The sequence below is a fragment of the Fragaria vesca genome, linkage group LG3, assembly GCF_000184155.1.
Source record: "Fragaria vesca subsp. vesca linkage group LG3, FraVesHawaii_1.0, whole genome shotgun sequence".
Classification (NCBI taxonomy): domain Eukaryota; kingdom Viridiplantae; phylum Streptophyta; class Magnoliopsida; order Rosales; family Rosaceae; genus Fragaria; species Fragaria vesca.
Window position 1 is genome coordinate 2,416,672 of NC_020493.1, and position 14,493 is coordinate 2,431,164.

Below are 14,493 nucleotides of genomic sequence, written 5' to 3' on the forward strand. Positions count from 1 at the left end.
TTATGAGACTCGATAGAGGTCACAAACGATGCTTTTAATGGTTTGTCCTTCGGATTGATCATACACAATCCGGAAAAGCCGCGAATTGATCAAACACAATTCGGAAAAAGGCCTCAGATTGATCAAACACAATCCGGTGAAAGGTCGGGGTTGATCAAACACAACCCGGACAAAGAAACAAGAGTGATCCAACATACTCTTGACCCGCGAATAAAATTCCGGGATTTTTGGTACCTGCACACACAAAATCCCAAGCATAGAATGGAGATGGAGAAGGGAGGAAAGGATTTTATCCTCCCCGAGTTATTGAACTTGGAAGAGTTTAAGGTTTCAAAACATACCTTTCTAAAGGCTGCCGAGAGGAGAAATAACGTTTCGCCTACTTATACTTCGAATTTGGGGCTGAAAATTTGATAGGAGCAGCTCTGGATGGGGAAGCTTCTGTCAAAATTTCAGGTTGATCGGAGCAAGGGAAGGTGGTGAACCGGTGGTCGGTAGCGGCGGCGGTCTGGAATTTTCCGGCGGCCGGTTCGGAGACTTTCCGGCCGGTTCTCAGGGTGAGGCCGGCGGCGTTGGATCCGTGACGGAAAGAACTTTCTGGGGATATAAAATTCCGGCGGAGGGCAGTCGGAATTTTGGTCGGAAATCGGGAAAAACAAGGCTGCCCAATTTTAGGGTTTTGGTTTTTAGGGTTTGGAAAAAAAATGGTGGGCTATTGGCTCTAGGGTTAGAACAAAGTGCATGATAACGTGATGAAGGATTAATGGTAGAGATAAAGAGATGGCAAGAGAATCATCATCTTATTCATTGATAAGAGCCCTTTATATAGGAAATTACACAATACCAATATGGTAAGGATATGAATACATAGATCTAGTCTAACTACATATCCTATTGGCATAAGGCCAAGACACACATAGAGAATAATTATTATTGTCATATTAAAATTAATAGAGGGTACTTTATGTATAAATATTGATTTCTAATGATATCATTTCTAAACCCACCTCTATCTTTGGTATTACAATTCCTTGTTAGATGATAAAACCCACACTCATTCTGATTCCATTATATATAAGTAAACACAGAAATAACAATCATTCCATCACTTTTCAATTGTTTAAGATCGTGACGCACCATAACACGTGGATCAATTCATGCAATCATAGGTCAAGGTAAAGATACTACTCATATTTACTTAGTTGTTAACCAATTGAACAAAACAATGTGTATCTTTTGTCACTAGAATCAATCAAGTCTATAAGACAACTACTACAAGTCCATAAACGATCACCATCCATGCGTCCAACATTTTCCACCAAAACACGAGTGAGAGTTTGTCATAAAACGTAACGGTTATCTATCGCCATATGAATAGATATACCGAGATCCAATGATGACTATTCTCCACCAGCATGAATATACAAATTCCGGATTACCAGATGTCAGAGGCAAGGGAAACAGAACCAGAAACAAAAGTCGCTTTATCTGGCGACAAATCCCATGTTAACTCTGCTTAGGCACCGGAGTCCGGCCTCGTCCCATTGTGAATCCCCTGGTTCCATCAGGCATTCTAGGGCCAGGTGGTGGCTTTGAAGATTCAATTAGATGAGCAGACGAAGAAGTTCCATGGCCTGGAGAGAAAGATGATATCAATTTAGAATTAGAAAAGGAGGAAAAAGGGAAGGAGCCCATTCAAAGTAATCAACATACCAAACCCGTTGAGGCCACGATACTTCGGCCTGCCAGATTGTCCTCGACTTCGACCCCTGTGCCCAGTTTTCTCCTTAGGGAACTGATCTCCTCCATCCTACAATGCAGAAACAAGTACAGATACTAGTGTCATCTCTATTTTGTTTAGGAAGCTTTTCAATTTTATGGTAACTCCGCTAATTTCAAAGTCCAATATATATTCACAGGAGAACTCAATTCCGATTACCTCTTCATCAGGTGTACCATTGTGATGTTCGCTCGCATTATGAGTCTCCTCAATCCCTGCTTCAGATGTTCGGATACTGCTACTCTTCTCAGAATCAAAGCCCCTGCGAGATTGTCTACGCTGTGCACTCTGCCCATACTTACTCTGATGTATATAAGAGCACCATTAATCCTCTTGCAGCCAAAAAAAGAGAGTAACTGAAACGAAAAAAAAATAAAAATTTACCATCTGCTTTAGAAGCTTCACCCGCATGCCATTTCTCCAATCTTCCTCATTGTTTAAAATAGCAACCTGATCCAAACCAACAGAAAAGAAGTCAACAACTGTAACCTGAAAACCCAACTATATAGAGCCAAATGCACTGCTAGAGAAAAGAGCCAATTACTTACAGCTTTCTCAGTAGCCTCCACAGTATCATACTCTATAAGGGCATGCAACTGCAGAGAAGAACAAAAGCTTAAAATTATAAACAGAAAAAACTTCAACCATCGTGTAAAACACAGTAGTACGTCAGACCAGATAATTGTGATGTGGACCATACCTTATTACTGATTGGCTTCTCAACCTTCCCGCCTTTTGCTGATGCATCTATGGCACTTGGGTCAAGTATGCATATATCTTTTACACTGAAAATTAAATAAAAACAATAATTAATTGTAGAAACAGTAATAAGATACCATCAAACAACGCAGGATGAGGAGAAGAAAGCATACTTTCCGGCTTCACTAAACATTTTCTTAAGGTTCTCCACTGAATGATCAGCTGGTAGATTCTCTACCAAAACAGTGAACTGCTATACACAAACCAAATGTTAATAATGTTATAACACGTTAGATTTCCTAAAAAGTAACAATAAAATAATAACGAATATCAAGGCCAACCAGAATACCTTTGGATCCCTGGTTTCAAGTGATGGTAGAGGATGAAGTCGTTTCACCTTCTTCCCATTCGAACTCACAACCTACGAGAAGGCAAGTTTACACTTGTCATTTAGGATTTCAGATGTGACTAACACAAACACTTTACAAGAGAAGAAGAGAAGAATATTACAAGGAGAGAAGAGTCCTTCAAAGCTGCCGCTATCAACGAGTTGTTACGAACGAGCTTCTTCATTTTCTTGAAGGAAGCAATGACTGAAATAGGAACTGCAAGAAAATAAGCAAAAGATTAGAGGAAACTGTCACATAAATACATATAAACATATACATATCTTTACCAATGGTTGGATTTATAAGGATCAATGGGTCCTAAACATAATTAATTGCAAACATGTTTGTTTATCATCACTTCTAAGCATTGCAACCCTTAGAGTTTTCGGGATAGAGATTATTACTCCTCACATTACAGATTTGACTCTTCAAGCAAGTAAAATGTTCCTCTCATGTACTTTTAATCTTTCATTTACAAAATGGAGATCAGGAGTAAATGAAAAGGGTAAACGCAATAGCTAGTTGTAGCCAGAAGATGTTACACTTACTTGCATAGAGACCAGAGGGAGGGAGACAGAAGTCTAAAAGATATAATTATACTGATTCAGAAACAAGGCAAAACCAAAAAAGTAAAAAATACTAGAAAGTCTCTTGCAGAAGAAGTCTATGAATAGAGGAAGAATCAGTCAGCAGTCATTGCATAATCATTCAATCCTATCCCAGATGCTCGGCACAGCTAATTCTAGCTGCACCAGGAAAACACCCAGGTTAGGCAAACTGTCAGAAGTACCTGCTTTACTCATCACTTTCGTCTTCTCTAATCTAGTATTGCAAGCTAAACTAAAATGATTGACAATACAAAATTGAACAGTCTTGATTATGGTTTAAAACTTTAAATAACAAATTAAACCAAGGACAGGCTAGTTAAATAGGCCAAGTGCATAAAAATCTCCAAATTATGTGTCACAAAATGGGGTCTTCTAATACAAATGCTACTTAGATCATTAGACTGCATGAATTGGACATCTTGCATTGCTCTAATGACATAAAATACTTCATGACATAGCTTTGTGAAGCCATTTTGGTCCACTTCCTAAGTAATCAACAATAGAAAGGATAATAAAATACCCAGAGAGAGAAAGAGAGAACTAGGAACTACATGTGGACAAACTTCAAGTGCAGACTTAAATTTTTTGGCCAGGGATGTGAAAGCAAAGGTTGAATTTGGGGAAGATGATTGTTGAAAATTTCAATAGGTTGCATGAAACACAACTGCCCATCTTCCCCGAAATTGAATCTTGCAGAGAACGCTCGGAACAAAGTGCACATATTATAGCACTGTGCCGATACATACAATCCCTGCATACCACCTAAGAAAAATTTAACATATGAATCTAGAAACAGAATCAAATTTCACATGCACTTCAGAAAAAGGGGGCAGACTGCTATTGGTAACACATAAAACAATGGATTTGCTACCTTTGAAAACAAGAGGAAAAATGTTATCCCATAAGTTGCCACTCGATTACATATCATCCCTAAAGCATTTTCTGCCATTTTCTCAATCGCTTATTAGGAAAAGGACATTTCCATAGAAAGCAAAGAAGTCATTTGGGGAAAGAACAGGACAGCTATAAGTTAATGTGAAGTACAAAGCAAGTTACAGTCGAACAGAATAAGTCACAGGATAACTCGATTAAAACAAACATATACACCAAGTACTCACCAAAGCCTTCTTTGTTCTTTTTAATCAAACTCAACATGTATTTGTCGTTCGGCAAGTTTTCATCACTAAAGTAGTATTCCACCTGCAAAACCACGAACAAAGAAAGGTGTTACATATAAACCTTAATTAACATAGCCTGAATTCCAAAATGTCAACGAAAATTAATCATTATCGAACCAAATGCTCAGCTTAGCACTCTATCAAACCTTAACCTCTTCAACATCACAGTTCCAATGCCCTACTTGATATATAATAGAAGCTGAGCATCAGCGCACATTGTTCTATTTCGATTTCACCTCAAAGTTACATCCATATGCACATAAATTCATAAATTGTAAACCTACTGGAACTATTAGCACATAGAATGCAATTCTAGGGTTCATAATAAAATAACACAGCAAACAGCACAAGGCTATTAAAAAAATTCAGAGATAATAGGGATCTCACCTGCTTGATAATCTTCTGCTTCAGATCCTCGGTGAGACCGCCGGCGGCGGCTTGATCGGGGTCGTCGTCGGACGGCAGGCGTTGAACCTCGGCGGCCGCGCGATCGGGGGATCCGACGGGGGAGACATCGGAGTCGTGAGGCGGAGACGGTGGAGGAGTGGAGTCGGTGGCCGTGGGGACGGCGACGATGGCGGCGTCGGTGGGCCCCTCCTCGTCTTCCATATTAGGGAAAGAACAAAGAGAGGGGGAGGAGGGGAGGAGGAGGAGGAGGAGCGTTTGAAATGCGAGAATTGACCCCCCGCCTCTTTTTTCTCCTGCCCTTTCTGGTCCCTTCTCCCCAACCCTTATATAGAATCGGGGCTCCCCGTGCCCCTGAGACGTCTGTTCGTCCGGGTTATTTTCGTCATTGAGTGTCCCTTTTTTTTTTGGTCAAGGTCATTGAGGTCCCTTGTTTTTAATTTAATTAGTCTTCTACCCGTACATATTTGCACGGAATCATGATCACGATCATCTAAGATAAGCGTGAGTGGTTAAATAAGTTTACCTGTATTATACAATTATTCATCCTACCAACAATAGTTTTTATGATTATTTATTTATTTTATTTGTTTTGATTTTGCTTTTACTATAATAGCCCTTGTTTTTATTTATGTTAGTTAGTTCATTAAGGGTAATTATGTTCATAATTTGGTAAAGCTTTTGAGGGCTTGGCTTGGCTTTATAGTAGTAGAAGTTGCAGATTATCCTTATTCGCCCAATTCTCCAGATAATTTACATCAGTTCTTCCAGAAACTTTTGCAACAGCGTCTGGATCACCTGCAAGAAATATGAAGATGTGGTGTATTCCATCAGGTTAAGTAAATAAAAGAGCAAAACAAAAACACTATCTCACAGTCTCATACAACAATAAGCATACCTAGTTCATTAGAGCAAATAGAATCAAGCTGTACTCTTTCATGAAACTTATAAGCTTCACAGCAGACTAAGACTGGAATGCAAAATGCGTGAGCAACCATAGCAACACATGCAGTTCCAACTCTTGAGTATACGGTTCCATTAGATAATACTGAGGCAGCTCCCAGAAACACTCGTGTTACTTCATGCATGATATAGGACACAGCATTTATATGAGTATACGTACACGTCAGGCCCTTTGCTACCAGTCTATGAAGTAATGCTTGGCCTTCAAGCTTTGGACGCGAGTCTACAATCACAACACGAAACTGTTTCCCGAGTTCATGGGCATATAGGAAAATCATCTCAACAACACATGATGATCCATACCATGTGGATAGTTAAGATGTATTAGTGTATGACGTTAATACAGATACATAGTGGTCTCAACTTTGATTGCACATTGTGTTTGGGGGACGGAAATTTTGATCTTTTTTAATATCTATTATATGTGTTTTGTTTTCTAGGTTATTTGTTGTGATCCAATTTTAAATATGATGTCGAGGATGATTTGTGTACCAAGGGACACAACTTCTCTAAGCAAAAATGGAAAAAGCTTGTATCTCACATCAATTTAGAGGGTGAACCTCATCTTGAATAGATGATGTAGTATGATTGTTAAAAGCAGAAAGGTGGATAATCTTTTGGGGTAAGATATTAGCCTACTACAAGCATACAATCTGACCTTAATCTTGGCACTTGGCTACATTCATGAATTCGAGGACGTTTATCAAATTATCTCCATAAAATTAAGTTTCGAGTTATGCCAAATTATGAAATGGTTTTCTCTTGTAATATAAGAGTCTCTTTTTTATTGAAGTTACGGGCTTCAGAGATTTGATTGGTGTATGTGTATCTTTTTTTCTTTTGAAAGAAGTGCATGTGTTTTGTATGATGTGATCGAATGCCATTTGAAATGGTACAAAGTAGAGCAAGGAGAATGACATTCTCATTCTCATAGCAAAACTATAAAGAAAATACCACATACAACATAGGACTTGGGACTATTGTTTCATTTGCTTGCCAACACTCCCGTGCCATAACTGTAGACCATAAGTTCATATGATAAGCTCTATAAACCAGACTCGCCCTACCTAAACCAAAATCCACACAAGCACCCACAAAGCAAGCCCAAGCCTTAGGCCCAATCCTCCCAGCCCATTTCTCCCTGACCCGGAAAACCAAACCCTAACATCATCAACCACAGGTCCACACAGTGAGGTCATATCATCAGTCCTTGTGTTATAGTACACACTGTAGAATGCAATTCTTGACCTCTCAGCCTTGGCAGTGAAATTCACATTGGCACTTTGGAATGTGCTGTTCGAATCAGGGGTGTAATGGACGTTTTGCGCTTGGTCGCCGGCAAAGGCCATGACAGCAAGAGGCTGCTTGCACTTGTCATTGGCATGGCCTACAGAGAAGGTGAGGGTATATGGCTTGTTCGGTTTAGTTTCTACCATTTGCGAAATGATGCCTTCCTTTCCGGATACCAATTCTATCGCTCTCTTGCCCTGCGGCACACTGAAGTGGTAGGAGTCAATGTAGCGAACAGCCCGGTTGGATTCAACATTCCAACCAGGTAACGACGATGTTTCTTCATCGAGGTTTGTAGGAAGGAGCACTCCTAAAGAGATGTTTGCAAGCATCCATGGACCTTCTTCAAAATCACCATTAACCACTGCATTGTCTGCACAAAGTACAGCAAATAGTAACTATTTAGTAAAATAGAATAGAATCATATAGGGTAAATCTGTATCGACCATCTCCCACAAATATTCTCAAGAAAACTTTAGTCGCTGTCAAAAACTTTAGTAACAGTAACTTTTATGTTCTTTACTGAATTGTCAACCTAAACCCCATTTTCAAACTTCACTTTTGACCACGAGAGCAGGTTAAAAAAATGATAAAAGAGCGCGGGAAGAAGAAAAAAGGAACTTACTTTTGGGCCTATCAGGGGTAAAGAGCTTCTTGATAGCAACGTCGTCAATGATGGGCCCACAAGTAGGGTCGTCCTCCATCCCTGGGTTCCTAAACGCCAGCTTCACATCCTCCTCTTCCGCCTCAAAAGCCCACGCGTAGGGGTCCCACCCCTGCACATTGTACAGTGTCTGCAGGTCTATCGTCTGCGACGCGGGTAGCACCGACACGTTCAGCGACTCCAGTTGCGCGCATGTGCGAGCCGCGCTGAACGTGACCGAGTAGATCGACCCCTTCTCCACCTTGATGTCCTGGCTCACTTCGGCGTCGTTTCCGAGGCGGACCGCGTGTCTACCTTGCGGTACGATGAGGATCATCGTACCCTGTTTTTGCCCGGACTCGACCAGCTCAACGGTGCCGTTTGATTTCCAGCTGGGGATCCCTGTGGGCCCGTCTACTATGGCGTCACTGGAGAAACCGCCTGTGGGAGTTGCCTCAAAGTCTCCGTTTGGTAGTGGTCCTGCAATAAAAATAAATTTAAAATTTTAGTTTTCAAATGAAAAAGAAAGAAAAAAAGAAATACACACTCTTAAAATTTTAATTCACACACCCACTTTTCATTAGAGTATCTTAAGAAGTTGATAAATTTAAAAATTGACAGAGAAAATTGATAAATTTATCAATCTTGGAGAAACAATTTAGCAATAGTGCTGGAGCAAAAGTTTAAAAATTGCTACTTTAAATCTAAATGTTGACAAATTTAGCAATAAATTTAACTCTACTGTTGGAGATGCTCACAACTTAAATTTTATCCTTAGTGACTTAAATTTTATCTTCATATGAGAAGAATTATTAAAACAGAAAGTGAGTGTGTGGATTACAATTTGAGGTGTGGAAATCACTTCTAAAAAAAAAACTATGTATGCGGATTTATTTTCTACACTGTTAATATCGATATCACTAGCTTGTAATCTTGATCATTTTCTCTATTATTGTAATAATATTCATTACACATGTTGAACAACATGATACTAGTGTGTGCGGATGTAAACCTAACATGAAAGATATGGCCCATACGTGAAAACACAAGACCGAATTCATTTCAATTTTCAACCTAAAGGACTTGACTACGACAATGTAGATATCACTCAGTCTCATACATATGCATAACCAACAATGAGTAAGGACCATTGACAGCCTCAAAACATTCTTAATGTGTTTTTCGGCGCATTGGATCCTAATTTCAACTCTGAATTTTTCTTTATAATTTCAACTACACATTCTATTTATAGGCCCCAAAATGTAAATAGATCGCATTTCTGGTGCTGTGGTGCATCCATGCACATAGAATATGAACAAACTATACATCAAAATCATGGTTATTTCAAGGTCCTACAAAGATTGGAAAATTCTGTTACCCTGGCCCTTTCCACAACTCAAAGGGGACCTCTAAGAATTACCAACTATACATGGTTAAGGGTCAAAAATTAAGTCATGGGGAAGTCAAATGTAGTAAGCAAAAACAAGAAAATGACACATCTATTCTGTATCATGACAGATATGCCAGTAGGAAAAATCCTACTCACTAAACGACACACCGTACAGATATAATAACAATAACATTACTACTACTGGTTGAGAAACACTGTCATTCTCAAGGTGTTGTTTTCAATTTTAAATATGGGAAATGCGAAATTTTTGCCTTTTATCTAAATATTCTATTTCTGTGCTCCCAGTATCCCACTCTTCACAAATCCATAAAAATAAAGAGATAACCTTATCCATTCATGGGCCTCACTTGAAAGGAAGCCCATTTAATGAAAAATATTATAATATTCACCAAGAAAAAGTAAAAAAGTAAAAACACACGGTAAACGCGTGGACCCAATCAGAGTCAAAAAGTGGGGATTTTACCACTTGGGGGATAGTGATCCATATTATAGAGGACAGCTATAATTTTTCGAGGGGCGGTACCCTTTTACCGAAAGCACATTGTCCTTTTGTATGTTTTCGCGGAAAAGGAGGAATCAATTTGGCGCGAACTGTGTCCTGTTTGGTCATTTACCTTCTGTAGGAGGGTACCACTGAGCAGTAACAATAAGCTAGAAACTTTGTTATTCTTCTTTGTCTATAATTTCTTGTTAATGCTTAAGAGTAAGCTAAGTACCTCTAAAGTGTAGGCTGGAGCCAATAAAAGCAAAGAATAAAGAGTAATGGCCTCTAAAGTTTGATCTAAGATCTTCAAGGACCCATGACTTCCAGACCAAAAGGGGACCGAACCAAGTTTTGTTTCCCCTCCGAAAGAAAAGTGGAGCGATATAACGATAAAGTGTTCGATAAATTGTCTCTAATAAACGGAGATATTAGAAGTATTTGGGACCATAGTGGAACAGAATCTCAAGAAACCAATCAATGGTGGTGGAGGTCTCAGCAACCCTTCACTAACAACACCAAATGCAGCACAAAGATCTCTACGCTAAACAGAAATAGTTGCTAAATTTGAAGAACCCGAACACCAAAGTTGCAAATCAAAACCCAAAATTCGATTACTAATAAATCTTTCATACTAAGTTTGGACTGCACTGTATATCAGATCTTATAGTTGAGAAGAAACACAGACACACCAAACAAACACAGAGCAATTAGTAATGATAAAATCAACATTGAAAAGGACGAGATGTAAATGTTTTCAAACAGAGAATCAGAAAAAGCGTACCATCTGCAGCTGAGATTTGAGCAGCCAGAAAACCCAGAAGAAGCACAAACGGTAAGACCCATTTGGGTGTTGCGGAGCTCCGACCCATCTTCTAACCCAAATACCCTCTCAGCTTCTCTCTCTCTCTCTCTTTCTCTATGAACTGAGCTTATAGTGACAGACGCAAGTGACAGAGTGAGAGTGGCTTTTTATACAAAAAGATTCCAGTTCGATCGTCTTTATTCTTTAGCTCATAAGTAGGTTTTACTTTTAATAATCAAAGTTTAACTTTGGATATGATTAATTTGACTATACAGGACAAGGATTTATTTTCTCTTTATTTTTTTTCGAATTTACAGAATCAAAAAGTAAAATGTGAAAGAGGGAAAAGTCGGCTTCATGTTCCCACCTGGATATTTTTCCTATTTATAATTAATAAAATAAAATACTTGTTAATTGGATGGTGCCGTGTTTTGAGAACCGTGGTCTATTGCGGCGGGCCCGACCTACCTCCGCCGTTTCATGCTACTTTGACAGTCTTCAAAGCACTCGTGAGTTTCTTTATTTCTTTTGTCCCCGAAAAAAATTAACCTTATTTTACTGACTTTTATTCACTGTATAAAAAACAGGCGAGTCAAATTTAAAATTTTCTATTCTACAATAGACATTTATTTGTATTAATTAAAATATTTTTATTTAAAAATAAATTAATTAGTAAAAAAATGCGAAAATTGTAAAACGGGAAGCATGGATTTCAATTTTCACAAAAGAAACAAAATAAAAACTTTACTTTGGAGAGATAAAACTCTAGTGACTTGACTTGTTTCTTTCAAAAGTCCTTATGATGACAATGATTTTATGCATTTGTTGACAATACACAAAAATATCATATTTATGCAGTCGTCGACAAAATTAAACAAATACTTACACATTTAACAAAGTATTGCAAATAGAAAAAATATAGTTGTAGTAACTCTTGTTTGTATTAAGCACTCTTTTGTGTGTAGAGATTGTATAATTTGACGTAACTGTTGATGTAAACCAACTCGAGATTTACGTTACAATGAAAATATTGTTCCAAGTTGAATGAAAATATACGGAGAAAATACTTATTAGGAAAAATGATGCCATTGTCATTTCCTTACTTGCTACCTAATTTTAATTACATCCATATTAATTTCCTCATAGATTATTTCCAAAATAGTCTTAAATTAGTGGTCAATACTGTTTCACTTAGAACACGTTTTTCTTGTATATTAATATCACACAGACTCATTTGTTTTCTTACTCATATCGTCTTTGTTCAGATAAATCATAACTACATTTTGTCACGAAATCTTATGTCATTAATCGACAAAACAACAGCGTCTAATCTCGTGTTTCTCGATCTCTTTATATTTTCACTCTCAACTCTCACTTGAACCTTATAATTTATCTTGTTTTCTCCGCAGTTTTGTCTGCTATCTATGAAATCCAACCTTTTTTTCTCTTAAAATCTTGATCTGTTAGCTCACATCTTTCTCTCGTTTCTCTAACTCAGTGTATTCACATTCTCAAATCTTTTTTACATCTCTCAAGTCCTAGCTCATCCCTCAATCGACAGTAGATCGACCGCCTCTTTCATTGAAGTGTACTTCTTGTTACCATAATCAATCCAAAAGTTGCTTGAATATAATGGTAAGGACTTATGGTATTTGTTTTTTTTGTAGCAAATAATGAATTTTTTGTTTATTGAACTCTTTGGGCGATTTTGATTGTTGTTTGAATTTATTTATCTTTAAGAATTACTTATTCTTTAGAGATGATTGTTTACAGGATTCGGCTTCTCTGCTTGGATTCATGTTGTTTTGATTTACTTTGATTTTTTTTTTATAACCATTGGATTGAGTAGCACAGCCTGAGATGATACTCACTCCAATAAGTTATAAGAAATCTAAGCAATATAATCCAAGCAGAGAAACCCAATTTTTGTTTGCATCAATTTTTTTTTTCATTATTATTATTCTACGTGTTCATTTTTCAGTTGATCAATGCCCATATAATTGTTATTTGCTTCAATAAAACAATAATATCTGGAATTGTTTTCATTTCCTTTTGTTAGTCTCGTCACAACTACAATTTGAGAAGCAAGTCTAAAAAATTGGAACATGATCGGAATCCTCCAGAGCTTCCTACTCAACTCAGGGGTGCTGAAATAATCCCAGTTGAAGTTAGAGACGCTCAAATACTCGCAAGGCTACCACCTAAGGACATAATGCGCTACAGAGAAGTATGCAAGTATTGGTCCACTCTCACCCGAAATCCTGACTTCCTTAAAGCCTACCGAGAATTCAACAAGAAAACTCACCTCCTGTTCTTGGTTTGGTTACCAAACGGAAACCAGCAATTCTTTTTCTCTGTGCAGACAACCCCAGCCGGAATTAGTGATGGAACGCCGGCGACCTATGTGGATGTGTCAGAACGGTTGTCCCCCTGTGAATTTGCATTCACAACACATGTGAGGGGTGCAAATGGCTTGATGTTTATTCATAATGCCTATTGCACTCCAACCAGTGATGAACAGGACATGATTTATGTCATAAATCCTTGCACTAGGAAGAACTACAAACTCCCCCCTGCAATGAATGGAAGAACCCACCGCATATACCACTTCGGCTTCTGTACTACAGGGAATAACGAGTACTACAAGGTCCTCCAAGTCGAAAAGACCCCGGACGAGAAATGTACGTTCAATATTTTCACACTGGGTTCAACTCCTAGATCATGGACGCCTATAGATAACAACAAGTTCATCGATGCTCTCCCTTTCGACATGAGTACCCGTTCTTTTGCTGAATGTAATTCTAGCGTGTGCATGGATGGAGTTATATATTGGAATCAAAGGAGAAGGACTAGTGCTACTTCAAACCCGATGCCCCATGAAACGCACTCACAGACAAGAATCGTGGAGTTTGATACAGCTGAAACCATGATCGTTGCATTTGATGTTGAAGCTGAGACGTTCAGCGAGGTTCCTCCACCTAGGGCTTGCGTCAAGTTCAACAAAATAGTGGAAGTATGTGGCTGTGTGGCTCTACTGTATGTCATTGAGGATCGGTGGGAGATTGAGCTATGGATATTGAAGGACTCTCGGAATCACCAGTGGGTGAAGGAGACGATTTTTGCTTCTTTCCTGATGGCGGGACGCGGTCCACGTCCTTTCTATAAGCTCCTAACCGGAGGAAAGTTTATGTTCTTGAGAGGAAATGACATGATGATGTACGTATACGATATGGAAAACAAGAAGTTGGTGCAGGTAAGTGAAGTAATCTGGCCTGAAGGGATGCGTGAAATTAGTCATCAGTTGCGCTTGGTTGATTTCTATGATGACACCATTGTCACCTTCAAACGAAATTAGGAGATGGCTGCAGTTCTTTATCGTTGCTTCAGTCTCTTCTTTGGTATCAAATCTGATTTGTGAGATTTTGAGAGAAATAAATTTGAGAGCCAGCTAGTTAATGTTAATGCTAGTGCAATGTGGAATTTCATAGTTGTTATCTGATTGGTTTTGGTACCTTAGTTATGGACTAATTTCCTGTGATAAATACCAACAAATGGGTATAAACTCCTTTTTTCATTACCAATTTCTTGTTAGCCACTCTACAAACTCTCAAATATACTTTATCATAACCATTTCATCTAGCCACTCTACAAACTCATTTGTTCATCATTCATTCTCTTCACATCCATGATCATTTCGTCTATCAACAGACTGTTAGGTGAACAAATGAGTTCGTAGGATAACAATAGCTGCACCCGTAAGTTATTTATCAAGAAAACGTTAAGGTTTTTCAAAAGTCCGAAGACTAAAACAAAGTTGGAATCACTACGAATGTGACAAAAA

At 38.4% G+C, this 14,493-nt stretch overlaps 3 protein-coding genes across 3 annotated transcripts in view; 1 reads left to right on the forward strand and 2 right to left on the reverse strand.

Moving 5' to 3' along the window:
• LOC101310880 overlaps nt 1-14,493 on the forward strand; it is a 1,534,871-nt gene that overhangs the window by 203,703 nt on the left and 1,316,675 nt on the right. The window lies entirely within an intron of this gene.
• On the reverse strand, nt 1,135-5,337 carry LOC101292485 (la-related protein 6-like). The gene is made up of 11 exons (XM_004293487.1): nt 5,042-5,337; nt 4,595-4,676; nt 2,990-3,084; nt 2,829-2,900; nt 2,653-2,729; nt 2,481-2,565; nt 2,329-2,376; nt 2,165-2,230; nt 1,940-2,083; nt 1,714-1,810; nt 1,135-1,634 (listed from the first exon to the last, which is right to left on the reverse strand). The coding sequence occupies exons 1-11, from the start codon at nt 5,261-5,263 to the stop codon at nt 1,507-1,509; spliced, it is 1,116 nt and encodes a 371-aa protein (XP_004293535.1). The 5' UTR covers nt 5,264-5,337; the 3' UTR covers nt 1,135-1,506.
• Nucleotides 6,860-10,786, reverse strand: LOC101302531. The gene is made up of 3 exons (XM_004293520.1): nt 10,632-10,786; nt 7,938-8,435; nt 6,860-7,685 (listed from the first exon to the last, which is right to left on the reverse strand). The coding sequence occupies exons 1-3, from the start codon at nt 10,717-10,719 to the stop codon at nt 7,090-7,092; spliced, it is 1,182 nt and encodes a 393-aa protein (XP_004293568.1). The 5' UTR covers nt 10,720-10,786; the 3' UTR covers nt 6,860-7,089.